The sequence below is a fragment of the Bos indicus x Bos taurus genome, chromosome 4 (assembly GCF_003369695.1).
Source record: "Bos indicus x Bos taurus breed Angus x Brahman F1 hybrid chromosome 4, Bos_hybrid_MaternalHap_v2.0, whole genome shotgun sequence".
Taxonomy (NCBI): domain Eukaryota; kingdom Metazoa; phylum Chordata; class Mammalia; order Artiodactyla; family Bovidae; genus Bos; species Bos indicus x Bos taurus.
In genome coordinates, this window is record NC_040079.1 from 72,949,866 (window position 1) to 72,970,749 (window position 20,884).

Genomic DNA, 20,884 nt, shown 5'->3' on the forward strand with positions numbered 1-20,884 from the left:
TTCCTGCCTTCCTGAGAAGCAGCTCAGTCCCTGCCCACAGCATAGAGGCCCCGTTCCTCTCACAGCCATTGGCCCTGACCTTGGCTAGTCACCTCATGCTCTCTGGGTCTTCTTTGGCCAGTCAGCCATGAGGAGGGTGGAGATGGCTGGCTGCTTCCTGCCTGTCTCAGAGGGGTTGTAAAGCCCAGTACAATTTTATGAAAGATGAATTCCTCCAAGGAAGATCCCACCTGAGTAAGATATTTCAATACTTTAGCTGTAATTATTGCTGTAACATTCAGGAGTCATGAGAGATGGGAAGAGAAGGAACAGGCGTAAGAGTGCCTTGTATTCATGATAATAGAGTGGAAAGAGGCCTTCAAGGCCATCTAGGGACCCACTTCATTTACAGATACAGGCATGGAAACTGAGCAAGTTTAAGTGGTGAACTCCAGGTCATAAGCCTAATAATGTGATGCGGTTGGAGTTGGAGCCTGAATCCCCTGGCTTTCAGCCCAGGGTCCTCTCTTGTACATCGAAACAGAGGTCCTAGAACTCTTGGTTTCCAAATCCTTCAATGTGATGCCTCTGGAACTGCACATGTATGCAAAGCCTCTTCTTGATTCTGTGAAGAAAGACTCCCCAGTAAAGTTACTCAGTGCAGGCAACCTGTGAACCCTAGTCAGGCAAAAAAACACCCAACAATCAGATGATCCTCAAAAACCCACTTTCCCCTCCCAGTTCCCACTTCCTCAGAGGACTAGAGCCAGTCTGCTTGGAGACAACTTGGCAGCGGGAGCACAGAGAAACCCCAAAGACTTGTTATGCTGGTCAGAGTACCTGGAACAGCAGCCAGAAATATCTCCCTAAGGAGAAAAGCCTGAGACTCAGGTTGGAGATGGAGGGACAGTGGGATCTGCCAGCTTCGCCCTCATCTTGTTCGTTATCACATTCAACCCAGATGTCCAGCTTTTGATATCTGGTCTTTCGCATTAGGGTATCTGTTATAATTTCATTTATTTCACTTACACATAGTAATTAGGCAATAAGTGTTATATTTGTGGGGCTCTGTAGTAGGTAAGAGGGAGCCAGAAGGGGCTTAGGATTTCAGAGCATTTGTCTTTTGGCGGGGTTCAGGATTCCTTCCTGTAATTGTGTACAGGACTTGGAGGCATTTTTCTTGGGAAGGGGTCTTTAACATTTATCAAATCTGTTACCCTGTCACAGATGGGAACCACAGTAGTGGGCATGCACTAGAGCTCTGCCTCGGGCACCTGCTTTCCTGGTCGGCATCCTCATCCCACCCATCGAGTTGAGACCACAGATGACCGAGGGTGGACGGGTGGGGCGGGTCTGGTGTCCCTGGAACTCCAAGAAGCTGGACCTGGCTGCTCAAGTCCAGGCCCTGCTCCTGTGGATTCTGCCTCCATTGTTACGTCTTCCTGCAAGTCCTCACATGGCACCTGTGGCCCTGGGCCTCAGTGAGTCCTGGAAAGGCCACAGGGACATGTGGACAGAAGCTTGGCCACCTCCCAGATCTAGAGGACGCTTTCATTCAGCCCTGCAGGTCCTTGTGATTTCAGTGCTCCCACTAGGGGTCTTCCCAAGTGGCACTAGTGGTAAAGAACCTGCCTGCCAATGCAGGAGACATGAGAGATGCAGGTTCGATCCCTGGGTTGGGAAGATCCCCTGGAGAAGGGAATGGCAGCCCACTCCAGTATTCTTGCCTGGAGAATCCCATGGACAGGGGAGTCAGGCGGGCTACAGTCCACGGGGTTGCAAAAAGTTGGACATGACTGAAGTGACTTAACATGCGCTAGGGGGTCAGGTTTGAGAAATTTCTGTTGGCTTTCTTAAAAGTCGTACCCTCCTCACTGCCCTCAGGGACCCTGTGGCCTCTGAGTGGCTGTCTGAGGATGTGTGGTTGTGTGGTTCTCTCACTGCGCCCAGGTAACACCTGGCATCCCCTCTCTGTTCCCGTCTGTGGCAATGATTTTGGAGGATTGCCTGGTAAACGCCTCCGGTGAGAACTCTGGCGCGAGTGCAGTGTGCCATTTGATACAGAGATTCAGAAGGTAATCACTGCTAGTTGGCGGGACAGGATGTCAAGCAAACTGTAGTCAGAACAGAGGCTCCAGGGGCCAGCACTGCAAGATCAGCACTCTGCTCTCTGCCTGTTGTGTATACTAGCATGCATGTGACTCACTTGCTACAGATGACGTGCTGAGTTCTATTCTTTCTCCCCCTGTAGAGAGAAGACACGGTTCAATGTGTAGACCTTCTCCATCTCCGGCGTCTCCACCCTCCAATTCCAGGACATCCCTAGTACAGGTGAAAACGAAAACCTGTCTCAGCGGCCATAACTCTGCCAGCAGCTCCTCAAAGCCATTCAAAACGCCCAAAGACAATCTACTTACCTCCAGCAGCAAACAGCACACAATCTTTTCAGCGAAGGGATCAAGGGACAAACCATGGTGAGTGTCGGGTGGGTGCTGGCGGCTGGCTGACTGTTCTCGCTGCTTGTCCCTGTAACCACAGGAAGCAGTGCTTACCCATTGTCTTTATTCCTGGGCATTGTGTCCAGGAATCTGGGGAAGTGGGGAGAGAAGGGACAGAAAACCATCGTGATGGGATAAGAAACCTAAACACTGGAGAGAACCGGGAACTTTAAAGGACCGTCTGCCTGACAGGAGGGTTTTTTCCACTCCTGAGAGCTGAGGCAAGTTGTGTCTAAGAAGAGAGTAAACGGAGAAATACTCCTCAATTATACGGTCACCTCTCAATTTTCTGTCCCAGTGAAGAGAAGTGTTGGTATAAATAATCAAAACCACAGCCAGTCCGCCCAGAGGGGAGTGAGGCCATGGCCCTGCCCAGGGCCCTGGGAGGCAGGCCCCCCACAGAGCCCCCATCACAAGCAGCCTGGTCTCTGTTCAGTGAAGTAACTGCCAACAGAGGCAGGTAATTGGGAGCTGACCACAGGAGGAAGAGAGGAAATCCAAAGAGAACATCACCACTTTGATGGGGTGGGAGAGGGCTGGCTGAGATGACTGAAAAATCAGAGGCTTTTAATTGACTTTTTTTTACCTCCATCTTTACGGAAAGTCAGTAAAGGTTACCTATGGAATGGACAGATAGGAAACCAAACAGAAAATGAGGACAGGAAGCAGATGAGTATCTTCAAATGCCAAGAGCCCTTACGGACCGGCTTAGTACAGAGCCTCCAGCCTTATCTTGCTGGCCCTGTGAAGGCAGATGAGGGATAAGTATGGAGATTGTTCATCTATATACTTAAAGAGGAAGAAGTCTTCTGTTAATTCATGCTAGTTAATTACACTTACGTTCATAGCTGGGAAAGCTATGGATGAAAGTCATCATCAATTGGTTTGTCACTGCACGTGGGAAATTATGATGACTTTGTAAAGAGCTAATTGTGCCAGATCAACTGAGGAGCCTCTCAGGACAGAGAGGAAGGGTTCAGACGTGGCTGTCAAGAAGGGGATCACCTGTCATGCAGCCGGGGTTCATGGCCAGGCTTTGCTGTCTTCCAAGTGTTAGGATCTCCATACTGTAGGACATGACTGTAACTGGTTAGGGAAGACCTAGCCTATGAGTGATACTGGTGGCCTCTGGGCCTGCCTGCTGGTCGCGTGAGTGTTCCTCTTTTGGTGACCTCGGAGAGCACCTGAAAGGTTGTTTGCCAAGGCATCATCTTGTGTCCTGATGTAAGTGCTTCCTGAATCACTGCCTCTATACAGATCTCAGCTGGTGACCTTGGGCAAGTGACTCGATCTTGGTGTGCCTGTTTTCCTCATGTGTAAATGAAGAATGCGGTTAACAATATCTCTGCCCCACGGGATTTTGTCTATCCCCGTGAGTATGGCTTCCCTTGTAGCTCAGCTGGTAAAGAATCCACCTGCAATGCAAGAGACCTGGGCTCGATCCCTGGAGTGGGAAGATCCCCTGGAGAGTGGCGAAAGGAAAGGCTACCCACTCCAGTATTCTTGCCTGGAGAATTCCATGGACTGTATAGTCCATGGGGTCGCAAAGAGTCGGACATGATTAAGTGACTTTCACTTTCATGAGGATGTAGTAGTCTAAGTTTTTTAAAAGCAGCAAGTGTGATGTCTGGAGCAGAGCGCATCAGTAAATATTTGATGATCATGTTATCATTATCACTATTGTCACATGTGCCAAAGGACAGAATTCCTATAACTCCTCAACCAGATTTAGAAGCAAAATCTCCTGGTAAAAGTAGAGAAGTGGTTCTTCAAACTCAGACTGAAGTTCAAAATGGAAAAAGATAACCTTTGATTCAGAGTCTAGAAATGAGCTCTAGAGCAACCAAATGAGGGAAACTGGGACAAGGCTCATGGGGAGTGAGTTGGGAGGAGACTCAGGGGTCACAGATCACAGTGTGAATGCTATAAATGATAAACATGGTCCTGAAGGGCAAGACACAGCACCAAGAATTCTCCTAGGAAACAAGGCTTCAGGGGGACCGCTGGGGTTAGATCAGCCACCATGTTTGGGTCACACCAGCTAGCCTGCACTTCCTAAGCCCTGCTCTGGGCAAGGCCCCTTCAGCTAGAGACAGAAGGTGGTTTTGAGAGAATCTGAAAATACTAGACAGGGTCCAAAGAACGGCAATCAAAAGGATTGCAAGGAGAGAAATAGCCATTCTGAGAAAAGGACTCCAAAAACTACAGCACTGACCTTGTGTGAAGAGCAGAAAGGTCCTGGGTGATCTACCTGACTGCAAGTAGGTGGATATTCTAGACAGATCAAGGGATGCAGGACCAGTGAGGCTGAGCGTTGATTGCAGCAGCCTCTCTCTCATCTCTGGTCAGTCCGTCCCCTGCCCGCCAACACCAGCGAGGTGTATCGGAGGGCTGGGAATAGTTGATTTGGTGGCTTCCAGGGCCTACCTCAGTTCAGGAAGGCTTCCCTAGAGGGCTGTGTGGAAGAAGCACTGGCCAACAGACAAGAAAAGTCAGTTTAAGTCCCAGCTTGGCCACTAACATTCTGTATGACCCTGAACAAGTCACTTAACTTCTCTAAGTGTTATTTTCAGGCCTGAATATTTTGTCATTTTTAATTCACAGTCCTCAAAACTTCTCCAAGTTTCTTAATTGTCTACTGAGTTTGAGTTGGAATCTCAGCCCATCATATACCGTAGATCCCGTTCCAGTGGGTACCTGAAGTGGGGAGAAAGCAGAGGCAGGGCTGAGTCCCCCTTTAAAAGCCAAACACCTACATCTAGAAGGAGCTTTATCTATAAACACCCTCTACAAACTGGCTGCAAACCCCTTAATCGAGTCATGATCATTCGATACCGTCCCCTCACTCTAGCTTCCCCACCATGTCTTCCCTTGGTCCCTTTACCTAAAACATCCATCCGTCTTTATTCAGTTTAACATTTAGGGAGCACCTACTGTGACACTTTGTCCCGGCTCTGTAACAGTCCGTAAGGGTGTACAGGGCTTGTCACCTGTGGCACCTTTGTGCAGGCTAAAAAGAAGCCTGGATGCAGCCCCGGACCAGAGAGCACAATTGGCTAATGACCATCATCCCTAACTCACTTCCTCAGCCTGACATCTAGTGCAGTGCACAACCTGCACAGCTGTACACGGTGCTTTGGTGGCATGAAATTAAATAAGACGCACTGTCCTAGGAAGCCTGTAAAAGGAAACATGCGCCAACACAGAGCACAGTGTGACAGGAGCTAAGCCTTTGGTGGCACAGAAGAAGGGCGCCTAACCCAGGCCGAGGACTCAGAAAAGGTTTTCCAGAAGAGGTCACACTTGAGCTGAATTTGAAGAATAAATAGGAATTACACTAGACAAAGAAAACTGGACTAGAATGATAAATTTTACATTGATATAGATACGTATGTGTATATATATATGTACACACACATACATATATAAATCTAATAATATATTTTTAACCACAATTTTTTTTAATCCTTTTTTTTTTTTTTTTTTTTAAGAAAATGGGGATGGTGTCCTAGGCAAAGGAAACAGAACATACAGAAGTACTTTCTTGTCAGGAGAGCCAGGTGATGAAACTGAATAGATGAATGAGGGCCAGATTATAAAATTCCTCTGTATGAGCTATTCGGGAATTTGGACTTCACCCTGAAAGCTGCATGGAGCTGTGAGAGGAGTGGTTTTAAGGTGTTGTAAGATCCCCGTGGCAGCAGTATGAAGGTGGCTTGAGGGCCACTCGGGAAGCAGCCACAACAGTGAAAATGCATTTGTATGACCCGGGCGGGGCATGATGACAGCCTGGACCCGGACAGCAGTAGTGGATGTGTGCGGATGGGACCAGATGGGAGATACCAAGGGAAGCTCCACAGGACTTTGGGGCTGGCTGTGTTAGGGCTTGTAGTACAAAGGAAGAGTGTAGGGTAATGTTCCTGGCTTGAATAGCTGAGTGACTGGTCCTGCCACTTCCTCAAGAGAAGGACAGAAAGGACCAGAGTCTAGGGTGCGGAGGAAAGGAGGAATTCAGCTAGGGAGTCAGTGGAGTTTGAAGTATCTGAGAAACATCTGCGTGGAGATGTCTGCTGGGTATTGTCTGGAACCAGAGATCGGGAAAAACGCCTGGGCTGGGAATGGGGATTTGAGAGTTGTCAGCGTAGATGTGGGCATTGAAGCAGTGATACAGATGGGATTTCCCTAGCAGATACGGAGCTTGAGAGGAGCAGGGGCCAAGGGCAGGGCCCACGAGAATGGGGTCTGGGCGGAGGGGGGTGGGCAGGCTTCCCTTCTCTCCTGGCTCAAGCTTCACTGCTCTTTACTGCCTACCCCAGGGACCACCTTCTTCTCAAAGCCTTTCTCTCTCATTCTTTCTCTTGTTACCAGCCACTTGATATACTGGGATCTCCTTTTAGTCCCCGCTGCACTTCATTTTTGCCTTATCCATGCCTCTGTGATGTTGTAGATGAGACCTCTGTATTCCTTCTGCTCCGTGGTAATTGCAGGGCCTTTTACACAGCAGCTTCCCACACTCAGCAAACACAGTACCCTTGTCAGTAAATATTTGTTGAACTGAATGAAATGGATCTGACCATTGGAAAGGATCATAAGATTTCCATTCCTGGAGACAGTTAACCCTTTATCTAGAATTGTCTAGACTGGCACTATCCAATCATGTATAATGTGTACCACACATGTAATTTGAAATTTTCTAGTATCCATGCTGAAAAAAGTGATAAGAAATAAGTGAAATTAATTTTGAACAATGTTTTATTAAACCTAATATAACCACAGTATTATCAATATACTGTGATTATTATCAATAATCAATGAGAGAGTTCATTTTTTTCCCCAAAATCTTAAAAACCCTGTGTGTTTTACACTTAGAGCATATCTCAATTTGTACACTAAAATTTCATTGGAAATACTTGTTCCATATTTAGATTGCATTTTAATAAATAGTGATTATAAAGTAGATTTGCGTACCCAAGTTGTTCCAACATATAATTAATTAAAACATTTTCTAATAACTGAATCAAGTACCTATTTTTAAGTTGTGAATTAAAGTTAAATAAAAGTTAACATCAGATCCTCAGCCACATCTTAAGCCCCTCCCCTCTAGTTCATCTTAAGTGCTCTATCAGATAGCACAGACCTGGACACCTGGGCCAGGTAACCCTGGGTGGGTCCCTCTGGTTCTCTGATTTACAGGTGTATGAAGGTGACTCCGGGAGTTGGTGATGGACAGGGAGGCCTGGCGTGCTGCAATTCATGGGGTCGCAAAGAGTCGGACACGACTGAGCGCCTGAACTGAACTGAACTGACGGTGACTCCTCAGATCTCTTTAATATTATGCTTCCTGACAGGAGTTGCTAAATTCCCAGATGGAAGGAGCCCTCCTGCTTTCTCATATTCACCTGCTGCTCCTGGGGGTGCCGTGGGAGCAGAGCCGGAGGACCCAGTTTGGTCATGCAGAGAATCCCCCTGCCTGAGCTGTGTTCCCTGCTTCCAGGAGCTCTGCATCCAAAGGCCAAAACATAAGCTGTGCCTGCAGGTGGGGGCCGTGGCTTTTAGATGAGGTTAATAGCAGGTTAGGGATGCCCTTTTCCAAGTAGCTCAAATTCACTTGTCTGGCCATACAACACCACTCCTAAGTTCAGGCCCACCTCCTGCCATCTCAGTTCAGTTCAGTTCAGTTCAGTCGCTCAGTCGTATCCGACTCTTTGTGACCCCATGAATCGCAGCATGCCAGGCCTCCCTGTCCATCACCAACTCCCGGAGTTCACTCAGACTCAGGTCCATCGAGTCAGTGATGCCATCCAGCCATCTCATCCTCTGTCATCCCCTTCTCCTCCTGCCCCCAATCCCTCCCAGCATCAGAGTCTTTTCCAATGAGTCACATAAGGTTAAATGGTCCATGGGCTTGTTGTTTTCTCCCTTCTGTGCCTGGAGAGGTTAAAAAGTAACTGCATTAGAAGAGAGGAGAACACGGGGCATCCCTGAGCTATCAGCTTTGTCCCCTCTGCCCGCAGCACTCAGGATTTGCCCAGCACCCAGGCTCTCAGAGCCCCTCTCCTCTAGTTCACCAGTGGGGACCACCCCTGGGGAATCCAGACGCCAGAGAATATCCTGCCTGAAGTCCACAGAGCCCATAAAGGTGGAGGAAAGTGAGTAAAGGGGTTTTGTTTCCAGGTGGAAGTTAAGAGGGAATTCTGACTAGTTGGCTCTTATGTCTGTGTTTTGCCAGGGGACCAGCTTCTTGTGTCTGACTTTTCCACCTGCTGCCGCTTCAGCCTCTCTGGTCCAGCTTGATGGGCTGATGGGGGAGCTCAAATGTGCAAAGCCACTGATGTGGGTGGGAGCAGGGAGGAGGTTTCCTCCCCTGCATGGCTTGTTGCCTTCTCTTTGGGCCTTATCAACCCACTCATGTGTGCTGAATGCTAAATGTGCTCAGCTATTAAAAATGCAGGAGATGAGCCTGCTGCTCCAGAAGGAAAATGAGCCAGAGCGAAAGAAAAATCAGCAGGCTCTCGGTTTCCCTGCATGTGCCTGGCAGCAGGTGGGGGAGGGCCCCCCTCCTCAAGGAGGCAGGGCTCCTGTGGGTGCTTAGGATGGGAGGCGTGTCCTCCTGGGCAGTGAGGGCTGGGGGCTAGGAGCACTGTGGAAGCTCTGTGGAGCCGGAAGTGATAACTGAGACACTCTGCCAGGCGCCCTGGGAGAAAGGCGGCTGGCTTATTGCTCTTGCTTGGCATTGGTGTGAACTAGGGGCAAGACCACAGCTCAGTACTGATAGCTCCCACAGGACGTAGGGAGTCATCTCAGGATTTGGCCGAGGCTGGAGAATTCTAGAGACTCATAGGACTGCAGGCCCTCCAACCTGACTCCTCTGACCACCCCAGATCCCCAGCCTGATTCTTGCAGCGGCCCTGCCCTGCTCAGAACTCTTCAATGGCTCTCGGGTGTTTGACTGCAGAAGTTTAACCCCTTTGGAGGCAGATGTATGATCTGGCATTTCCCCACTTGTCTAACTGCCAGTGTTTTACCCCTTCGTTTCATACTCCAGGTGTCGCGATCTCACTGAAGCTCCTCAGCATGCCTCGTGTGTTGGCGTGCGCTGTTTCGCCTAACGGCAGCAGCCTCCTTGCCTGTCCCTTTTTGTCGTTGTTCAGTTGCTAAGTCGTGTCGGACTCTTTGGAACCCCAGGGACTGCAGCACACCAGGCTTCCCTGTCCTTCACCATCTCCCAGAGTTTGCTCAAACTCATGTCTATTAAGTCTGTGATACCTGTCCCTGCACATGCTTAAAATCTCTGCACGAGTATTGCTTCCTCCATGAAGCCTTCCCGGACTTTTTATACAGATTGAGGTGCTCCTTCTTCTAAGCTCTCATTAACACTCAGTTTGCCAGTATAAGAGCTACCATCATACAAGGTACTTACTTGCATCTTTAGCCTCCTTTGCCCCCTGCTGCATCCCCATTTTTTAGCCTGGAATCTGGCGTCCAGCAGATGTTTCATAAGCAAATATATGATGAATGAGTGAGCGAATGAAGGAGTCTGTGAAACTAGAACCGCTCCTTTGCCTTCTTTTTCCTCACAGAGATTTTTCTGATGCTAAAGGAAACAGCAGGTATAAATAATGATCTTTTGAGTTATTGAAGAGAAATCAGGGTGCCATGTGCCACTGTGGAATTCTTTTTCCCTGTTACAATTATTAGAGTTAGGAATGGAGAACTAGGTCCTAAGTGATTAAAAAGGAAAAACCTTCTGTGCTCTGGCAGGAAGGGAAAGGTACTTTCTTTTAAGTTAGAGGCAATAATTACAGTCATACCAACAACACAGCCCCTGCATGTCATGTCCCAGGATGTTATAAAGAACTCCCTGATCAGAAGGGAAGTGAAGAGGTGGCATGGTGTTCCACAGAAGTCCCTCCCTGGCCTCCTGCTTACAGATTCAGCCCCTCGCACAAGACATGGGTTGGGGGGACATTTGGAGGCCAGTTTTTGCCCCGGGTGGTGCAGGTGTGGGTGTCAAGCAAGAAGGAGTGAGGCAGAGGATGAGGGGCAGAAAGCAGGTGGCCTGAAGGAGTAGATGCAGGTTACTGTGATGAGCCACAGAAGAAAGAGGAGAAAGAGAAAGGGCAGGTGGGCACGAGGATGGAAGGAGGGGCAGGTTAGAAGACACAGGCATCCAGAGGGCATAATATCTCTGCCAGGACAGGGAGGCATCTGAAAATTAACCGTCTAAGTGCTGCCTGTTCCCTCAGTTTCAGAAGAACAATGGACAGCTCCTTGGGTGTAAACTCAACTTATCTTGTCGAGTTACAAAATTAGGGGCTAGATTGGATTTCCCTGGCAATCCAGTGGTTAAGACTTGGTGCTTTCACTGCAGGGGATGAGGGTTCGATCCTTAGGGAACTAAGATCCTGCATGCCATGCAGTGTGGCCAAAAATAAATGAATAAATGTTAATAGGGATTAGAATCTAAGGAGGAAAATATACTCTAGGACAACTGGGGAGGGAAAAGAAATGATATGTTGCGGGGCGGGGGGCGGGGGAGAGTCTGAGCCAAGAAGGTTAGTAACCATGGTCCTTCGTATCTACAGAGGACATTGTCGGTTTTAGATGCCTTCATAGGCATTCCTGCCTTTGTGCTACTCCTTTTTGAGCCTCAAGGCTGCTCTGTGATGAGATGAGGAAACAGAAGTCCGAGGTGATGAAGAGTTGGGCCTGAGATGACACACACAGAGCTGGACAGGGGTGGAGCTGGAGCTATGGTAAAGAGCCCTGCCTTTAGAGCACCCTGAAGTCCAGCCCCCATGCCACCCTTCACTTTGCTGAATTAGTGTCCTGGGCCAACCTTTCTAAGCCTTAGGTTCCTCATCTATAAATTGTGGGTGAGGAGGAAACATGACCTCCGGTGTGTGGGCTACCACCTAGCACCTAGCAGTGCTCAGTGTGTGCATGGCAGGGTGAGTGAGGTGCTGTGTGTAAGGGATGGGGGGAGGTCAGCACCCGTCCCCCCACCTTTGTCATCTCAGTGGCTCCTCTACCAAGAATAGAAACAGCTGGAGGCTAGTCCTTTCCTGAAGCATTTGTACTGGTGTAGAGCTGGCCCGCTTCGTGTTGTGTTATATGATTTAACCTTCATTGCAAAGATTGGCTCATTCCTCAGACACTGATTGGGCCAAGTGCTAATAGTATATATATCTTTGGGGTAACTCTGGAGTGATGGATACATTTGGTCCAAGTCCCTGTCCTCAGGTAGCTCATAATCTGGCCAGGTCCCAGGGTCATAGAACTAAAACCTTGCTCTTTGATGTTATAAGTGTGGCAGAAACACCAAGGAAGGCAGAGCCAGCACTGAGAGAGGAGAGGACCCGTCAACCGGATGGAGGCAGATGGGGGCGTGTTCACCCGGAGGAGAAAGGAGGGCACAGCAGCAGAAGGAACCGCCCACCCACCGCAAGGCCCAGAGCCAGGCAGACACGCACAGTGTTCAAGGAGCTAGAGCTCCTGGAGGCTGTGGGAGAAGGTGCCAAGGGCGGGAGCCGTGTGGGGCCAGCTGTGAGGGTGGAGTTGGTCCGCTGGGCAATGGGAAGCCCGCAAAGCCCTCTAAGCAGCAGGATAGCAGGGTTGGATTTGCATTGGTGGAGACGACTTGAGCACAGGAAGAGGCTAGATGGAAGATCTGATGATAGGATTTTGATCCAGGTTCTGGCAAGCAGTGAGGACAGTGATGGCATTGAAGTAATGCAGAAAGGAGATGTTGATAGCTTAGAATTTTTTAAAAACACAAACTGTATTTAATTGGGGGCAAAGCATCTCCCGAGTTTGCTATAGATCAGTGTGAAGACTCAACTCTTGAAAGTTTAAACAAAACGTGCCTGGCGTTCTGGATGGAGGTGGTTTGGTGTCGGACTGCCTGGCCAGTGCTGGATTCCAACACAGAGAAGGAGGAATAGGGAAGATGCTTCCTGGGGAAGTGCCACTGTGAAGGAAGCTGGGAGCAGAGGCTGGAGCGCTGACAGTAGCCAGGGATGCTATGCTCAGAAAAAGCTTCCTGAAAGCAAAGGCTGGGGGCCTGCGCCCTGGTCCCTGCTCCCCTCCTTCCCTGGCAAGGGCACGGAAGATGTTCTTTGAAAGTCTTGTCTCTCCGAGGCAGTGTTGGCCGCAGGGCTTGAGCCAGGCCGTGACCGTGGTGGTGTGCTGTCTGTGGAAGGCCTGGTAGGGGCAGGCTGGACGGCTTTTAGCTCCAGCAGCGGGAGCTGGTGACCTCTGGCGGCTGCAGGTGGAAGCGCGCCCACTGGCCACTCCTGAGCAAAGCCTGGCTACTCTGGAGGCTCCATTCCGCCCTGCAGTAGTGCTCCCTCCAGAATCCGCTTGATTCCTGATCTCTTCCATCTCAAATCCTGCCCTCAAAGGCCCTCAAAGGTCCATGCCTTGCTGTGAGTTTCACTAGGTACTCATTTTCATTGTGAGGCTTCTCATTCTCATATATAGCCGGAAAGCACTGAGCAGGGATGGTTGTTTGATCTGGGAGTGTCTTAAATTTCTCTGGGACTTATCACCCGAGGCAGCACCCCTGCAGGCAGACCGGTCTCCAGTGCACTCCTGAGACAGCCTGTCCAGCTTTATGTACCCTACCACGCCAGGACTCTGTTTTCCCCCGTTATCTTCCTTTCTCCTCTGGTTGCTGATTTTTCCCATGGTCTTGGAGCATCACGACTCCCCAGGAATGTCGGCACATTAAGTGCCTGTGATCTCTCATTGGGTCCGGAGGCTACCTCCTGAGCTCCTTGCCTTGGGAACCCTGGCTTAACAGAGTGCCAGAGACACTAACAGAGGCTGATGCTGGAACTTTTTGCTTCTAGGGAATCTGGAGCAGCCTAGAAGGGGGCACATGCAATTCTTCTGGAGGAAGAAATCTTAGGGCCATCACAGAAATCCCCATTGCCTCACACACTTCAGGGTTGCAGAAGACAACATGTTCATATGAGAGGAGACTGGAGTTCCTCTCCCTCTTGTAGAATATGTATCCATGTGGGAACTTTTACCACTAGTCCAGGCTTGGGCAGTGCCTAGGAGACTGGAATGGAGAAAGCAGGTGGGGTTGCAAAGCAGGACCGAGGGCTTCTGGAAAGGGATCAAGTTTGCAGAGGCTTCTTACTCTGTCTTTTCCCTTTGCCACCCCCAGGAAGTGGTCCTCTACTCTGGGTGAATATGGAGGGCCAGTTGCTCCCACTCACCTTCTTTTCCTGCCTTCTCCTCATCATCCACCCGCTCCCTCCATTGTGGGACCAGAAGACTCAAGAGGATAAAAAGTTCTGATGGTGACAATGACTTGCACACAGACATATACCCCAGAAGCATCAGGGTCCGTGGGGGTGGTGTCTCTCCTTCTTGTTTTAGCTACAGTTTATTGAGGGTCAACTATGTGCCCAGGGACTAAGCTAAGCATTTTATACATATTATCTCAGTTAATCACTTCAGATATCTATCATGACCTTCATTTTACTGATAAGGAAACTGAGGCCTGAATAGTGAAGTTTTGAGATGAACCAGGCAAGGCAGCCTCATATGCCTGACTGGGCATTGCCCTCGAGGATGTCCCAATGAGGAGGCAAGGAGGCGCAAAAGCCAGCTTTCCAGGCCGGCTACCCTTCTTCTAATGCCCACAGAATTCAGATGGCTTTCCCACCAGAATGCATCTAGCAATAGAAAAGGCAGGATTCAGATCTAGGATTGTCTGATTTCAAAGCCTATGTTCCTAACTATTATTCTAAACTCTTTTGCAACATCCTCCACATTCTGTGACTTTATTAGAATGGTGATAAGGCACAGACGCCCAGTTCAGCCCTACTTGTCCTCCCTGATTTGATCTCACTTGTCTCTGGCTACATTTACAATTTGTCAAAGTCAGCTTGTTCATTTCTCCCCACCTCCTAAGGGAAAATCCCACATCATTCTTCCCAACGACTAATCTGCTCTGCCCTCAACTGATGGACAAGGTCTCGGCCCATCACCCAAGTCACTGATGAAGATGTTCTAATCTTCTTGGCCAGCAATGGGTGCCTCTGAGTTCCACTAGGTACTGCTTTGGGCCGGCACAAAATCTTACTAACCAATCTTTTTTCACCTCGGCTGCTAGGGTCCCTCATCCTCAACAGCTGTGTGGTCTGACTACATTTTTCCAGCTTACGGAGGGTGTGTTATGTGGGAGGGCCTCTGAAACTGCAGAGGCCAGGAGAGATCACGCCTGGTGCTTCCTCTCTGCCCGCCAGGCCTTGACACTCAGCCACAAAATAATATTAGATTAATCTGGTAGATTTCCTTATATCCTGTGCTCAGTGGTTGACTACCCTGTTTTCTTTTTTGCTTAAGGTATTTCAAATTGGCTTTCTGAAAGTTTTCCCAGTCTTTTTCCAGATTGAAAAAAAATACTATGTATTCATGCACCAGGGTTTATGTAGCTCCTCCTGTGTCTGTTATACCAAGGCAAGACTTTATAGCTCTGTTATGTAGGCTGATTCTTAGTGATTGCCTGACTTTCAGACTTCAAGAATGTCCCACCTATTTCTTCAATTTAAAAAATCTAAATATGACATCATGTCCTGATAGCAACCCCCAAAATGTATCCAAGAGAACCAAATAGAATTCCTTTTCTGCAGACCTTTTGAAATAGGGTCAGTTCCTCTTGACTTGGGATGACTTACCTACTGTCCCTGCTTGGAAGACAAGAGGCTGGGTGAGATGACCCTTTCAAGGATTGGCCAGTAAATCAGAGATCCTCAGAATTCTGCCAGGCCAGAAGCACAGGTTCATGGGTCTTTGTTGAAGGACTTGGTGGGGAGAAATAGACAGCTGAGAGCTCTCATCAGACATGTAACCCACAGCACGAATACCCTATGTCCTCAGGCTCCTGCCTGTCAAATCCATCTTTCCCCTGTGCTGCTAAGTGGAGCAGGGCTGGCAAAGATTTCTGCAGGCCTAAAGATTTTCTAAACCATTCTTACAAGGCTTATCTGTTGATGATGAAAGGATAAATCATGATTACCAAGAAAGCAGAGCTGGCAGGAGAGCAGCTGGCCCTGTGACACGTTGGTGGCCCTTGAAATGGCATGAGAAGATTCTCCACCTCTGCTCTTTTGCAGACATCACTGGGCAGGGAGAGGAATCTACTCAGGGCCAGGAGAACCATTTTTCTTAAAGTCAGAGGACCCTCCTTGGTCCAGAAAGGTAAATTCAGACAGGCCAGGTACCCAGGAAGCAGACACAGGCAGCTGAAGCAGCACTGGTACAGCCAGCAAGGAAGCTAAGGGAGGACTGTTCTCGGCTATGGGATCCCTTCTAGGGAGCTGAGAGAGAGATGCCGAGATAACAAGGAGATAAGTGCTCCCAGTAGTAGTAGACACAGCAGGGGGACCAGCTGCAGCCCTGAGCTCCCTGAAAGAGTTCATCCCAAGCGAACAAAACAGGCATTATGAAAGCAGCAGGGAAAGAGCAGGGACTCACCCTTCCCTTTCAAACATTGCTCCTCAAAGAAAGGACGTAGTGAACTGATAAATGCAACTAATTGTGAGACCTGGGGAAGTGTGTAAGTGCACACCTTAAGACCGAAAGGGAAGGAACTTGAGGGGCTTTGGTTAACCTTAGGGAGAGCCAAGCAAACAGACTAATAAATTGCTTAGTCAGTCATTTGGGTACTGCCAACCCTCCACCCCACCCAACTCCTAGCACGAAAGTGTTGGAGAGCCTATGTTTGACACAGAAAAGGGAAGAGATGCCCAAACAATGACGGCAGGGATCAGAATCTTTTGACTTCTTTCCAGATGAAAAAAAAGTGAACCTGTTATTCAGGGTCTGTTGCCTAGGGCTGGAACACTGTGTTTATTGGCTGGGAGAGGTGATGGCAAAGGAGTGAGGGGAGTGAGAAAAAGGGGACAGTGAGAGAAAGGAGAAGATAGTCCTGAGATGACAGTGCCCAGGCAGTGGCCCTCCTCACACATGCAGGGGTCTGTATGTATATGAAACAGGACCTGGGGCTCTCTGTAGAGTCTTATGTTAGCCAGGACTGAGAAAAGATGGAAACTTTGGAGTTGGTTTTCAAAATTGGGAGCCACCATCTTGCAATCATTTCCCTCTTTGTTCATCCATTTGGGATCTGGGGGCTGTTGTCAATAGGACTGAAGAAAGGAGACTGAATGGCTGGACTGATGGATGGCATTTATGCTGGAATGAGACTGGTGAGGTTAACTAGGAAGGATCTATACTTCTCTCTCTCTTTTTGCTCTCTCATTTCCTCTGAGGATGTATTTGACCCTTCCCATCATCACTGAGCTGACTGCCTCCCAGTCTTCTCTTAATTCCCAGCAGAAGTGCCATCTCAGCTCAGGCAAGAAGCAGGTTGCCTTGAAGGGAAAGCTCAGAGCCTTTGGGGAAAGAAGGGGTAATACAGAGAAAAGGATCAGGGATGGTCCTCAGGCTCTCCTCCTCTCTGTCTGTAGCCCTTCTCCATTAGCTAGCGGACAACCTTAGCGTTCCTATCCCATCAACTCAATCTCCCTTCTCTCTCTGCTGCCAAGTGGCAACTTACATGACTTCAGGAGTATTTACTTAGTGGCTCTGTTCCTTACTGACTCATCTGGTCTTTAGAGCTCTTTGAAACATTTTTTATCGGATTTTCTTCACTAACATCTCCCCATTCCAATCCCAGAGGACCGCATATCAGTCTTCCCTTCTTTTTACTGATGGGTGTTAGTTTCACATCCTGTCTCTGGGCACTGGGGTTGAAGTCCAGCTGGAGTTCTGGAAGTGCTGGCAGTAGAGGATGTGAGTGGACCACGCTCACGTAGTGGAGAAAGTCTCAAATTAGGAGATCAGTCACACGCACTTGCCGGCCTGTCATTGTTCCAGTGGCTCGACCTGGCGCACGTGTGCTCGCGTGGCTGCCTTATGGGGCTCACTGGAGCTAGATGGTGACTTCAGGGAAGAAATGCAGACTGTGCTATGAGCATCTGAGGACCGCTTGACTCCTTTTTTCTGTTTATTTCAGTTGGTACAGTTGCTCTGGATCATTCTATCCTGATATCATCTCGTTCTGTTAAGCTCATGAGTACTCACTCTTGTCCCATCATGAGACAAGAGTGGGTCTGAAATGTGAAGGTCTGCGTTTCCTTTCCTGAACTCACTTGGCTTCACAGGGAAGTATATGGGAGGAGGCCACTCATGTGCTAGAGAATCTTCTCACCTGGCTACGAGTCCATGTGTGCATGTCAACACTTCAAGTTTCCCTTTTTTCTAAAGAAGTAGAAGTCAACAAGTTAGAACAAGGGTGACAAATAAATCAACAAGAGCTTTCTAAGCAGAGGCTTATATATTTTTTAAATCAGGATATTGGAGAATACGCTACATGAGTTTTATAATTTGTGGGATTTTTTTTCCCCTAGTTTATGCGTTTAAAATTTTTTAAACTACAGTGAAACACACATAACAAAATTTCCCATCTTAACCATGTTTAATGTATAGTTCAGGAGTGTTAAGTGTTAAGTGTAAAAAGGCTTGCAGAACTGCAACTTAGTACCCACTAAACCACAGCTCCCCTGCAACTACCATTCTACTTTCAGTCTCCATGAACTTGAACTCTAGGTGCCTTGTACAATTGGAATCATGGAGTAGTAATCTTTTTGACTTGCTTATTCCATTTAGCATAGTGTCATCAACCTTCATCCATGTGTCAGAATTTCCTTCCTTTCTAAGGCTGAATAGTATTCCACTTTATGTATCTACCACATTTTGTTTATCCATTCATCCATCAGTGGACATTAAGGTTGCTTCCACCTTTTGGCCATTATGAATAATGCTGCTAAGAACATGGTGTACAAATACCTCTTCACCACCCTGCTGTCTGTAATTTGTACCTTTTAAAATTGAGTGAAGGAACGAGCCTGGAAGAATTTAGTATCCCATGCTGCTAAGTCACTTCAGTCGTGTCCGACTCTGTGCGACCCCAGAGACGGCAGCCCACCAGGCTCCCCCGTCCCTGGGATTCTCCAGGCAAGAACACTGGAGTGGGTTGCCATTTCCTTCTCCAATGCATGAAAGTGAAAAGTGAAAGTGAAGTCACTCAGTTGTGTCCGACTCTGGCGACCCCATGGACTGCAGCCTACCAGGCTCCTTTGCCCATGGGATTTTCCAGGCAAGAGTACTGGAGTGGGGTGCCATTGTAGCACTGCGTATTTTACCATTCAGAAGAAGTCAGGAATGCAGCCCTGATTTCACCAGGCAATCTCTTTTGCAGCTTCTTAGTGTGTTGACTTTTCAAGGGCTTCTTGTGCTGTTCTTCAGCCATAGGATGAGTGCTTTGAGAATTACCATTAACTAGAAAGTGGTGGCAGTGTAGCTTTATCTCAGTGATTGAGACACTGATCAAAGACAGAACTGTCAGTAACTTGGTATCTTACTTAAAATTGCTGTTGCAGTTTCCCCTTACGTGGGGCTTGAGGTCCCACCCCATGCCTAGAAAGCACGTGGTCTTGGGGTGAAGTCTGAGGTTTGGGAGCTGTGTGCTCCACCACTGAGTGCCCTTCTCACTGGCAAAGGCCTATAAATAACATCCGGGATCCTGTTTCAAAGTCAGGAAAGGGGCAAGGGCTAGCAACAACAACAAGGGCTGAGGGGGTTGCTGAAATAATTTCATGAACAAATTGATCAAAGAAATGATCTGTGAATGAATCTTGGAGAAGGGAGAACCAGCCAGCCGTGAGGACAGATAAAACTCCTCCCCTGCAAAACCAGCGTGTCTTTCATGCCCTTCATTGTCTGCAGGCATGTCTGAGCCCTAGTTTAGCCCATTTGGCATTCAGAGAGCTAAGTCGGCTGCACTCTCAGCTCAGGGATGACTTGAGGGTGCTGAAATGTTTGCATTCCACCCTCCTGCAAGGAGGAAAGGGAATCTAGTTCAAGAACCAAAGCAAAGCTTACTCATCTCGTCTCATCCTTTCAGACCCGGAGATGGAGTCCTCCACCACCCCCTAGACACAGGGTCTTCCAGCATGAAATGCACAGAAATCAAATGCATATCCATTACAGGAGAAATGGCAGGGAAGCAGGGCTAGAGTGACAGATTCTAAAGAGCAAACATATACCTTTGTGCTCTGTCTTCTTAAAATTCATCCTCTCACCTGCCAGCCTTGAGAATTGCCTATTTACATAACTAGCTGCCTAAAATGGAATATTAGATAATGTTCCATGGCAGCCCATCCCTGGGACATGAGTGATCCAGGAGTCCTCTGACAGCGTGGAGCATGGCCTGCTGGCCTACAGCCCTGCCTCCATGTACTGTGAGCCTGTCAGCACTCCAAGCTGAGTAGATGTCAGGCCCGGTCGCCTGGGTGGGAGACTAGCCGAGCAGCGGGGGAGGGGGCGTGATTCAGCACGCGGCTCCATGGCACACCGTCTTCAGGGACAGACTGTACTGCTTCCTGAGCTTCACAGCAGGCACCCTGTTCTGCCCAAGGTGCTGTCTTGGAGACTGCTGACAAAGGGGACTGAGGAATGGGGGAGCGACAGGATCTATGGGGACAACTGATCCAGGAGGTAATCAGTCAGCACTGATGCCATCCCTGGCACCATGCCAACCTCACATCGCCGTCGGTCTTTTCTGAGGCATGCATCTCCTTCCCATCAAAACTGGAATCCTGCTGCTCGCTTATAGGAGGAGTATAAATAAGTGATAAGGAAGTGTCCTGATAATGATAAGCAGGGATATCTTCTCAGCAGACCAGATGTATCAAAGAAGGCAATTGTGTGTGTGTTTGTTCATTTATTTTTCAGTGTTCCGGTTCCCGTAGTCAGTTTAGAGAAAATTCCTAACCTAGTGAAGGCAGATGGTGCCAATGTCAAAATGAACTCTACGACCACTCCTGCGGTCCCCTCCTGCTCCACCTCATCCTCTGCCGTCTCCACCCCACCTGTCATTAAGCCGGTCTTGATGTCCAAGTCAGTGCCACCTTCCCCAGAGAAGATCTTAAATGGCAAAGGAATTTTGTCTACCACCATAGACAAGAAACACCAAAACGGCACCAAAAACAACAACAAGCCTTACAGGAGACTTTCAGGTACGTGTCTGTATTCTTTGAGTCTGGCTCATGATCAGACTACAGCTGAGTTGCGTCCAGAACTAGGGAGTGATGCGATCTTATAATTGAGCAGGTCTGTTTCATTTTAAGGGGAACATGGAGTTTACCTACAAATAGGAACTCCCATCTCAAAATGCAGGGGAGAACTTATTCTCTTAATCCCGGGCCAGATTGATGATGGCTGGGCTGAGTTAGCTCAGCACTTAGCAGGAGTTATCCTGGTTTTCCCAAGGCGGGGAGCTCTGCACCCCCACAGCACTCTGTGGATTCGGAGGGTTTTGTCCTCGC

General features: G+C 48.6%; 1 protein-coding gene across 6 annotated transcripts in view; it reads left to right on the forward strand.

The window, feature by feature from the left end:
- The window catches only part of ATXN7L1 (ataxin 7 like 1), a 256,174-nt gene that overhangs the window by 204,659 nt on the left and 30,631 nt on the right, over window positions 1-20,884 (forward strand). For all 6 annotated transcript variants that reach the window (XM_027539684.1, XM_027539685.1, XM_027539687.1 and 3 more), the window contains 2 exons: window positions 2,231-2,453; window positions 20,292-20,575. In XM_027539684.1, coding sequence (XP_027395485.1) covers window positions 2,231-2,453; window positions 20,292-20,575 — 507 coding nt within the window. The remainder of the gene's footprint in view (window positions 1-2,230; window positions 2,454-20,291; window positions 20,576-20,884) is intronic.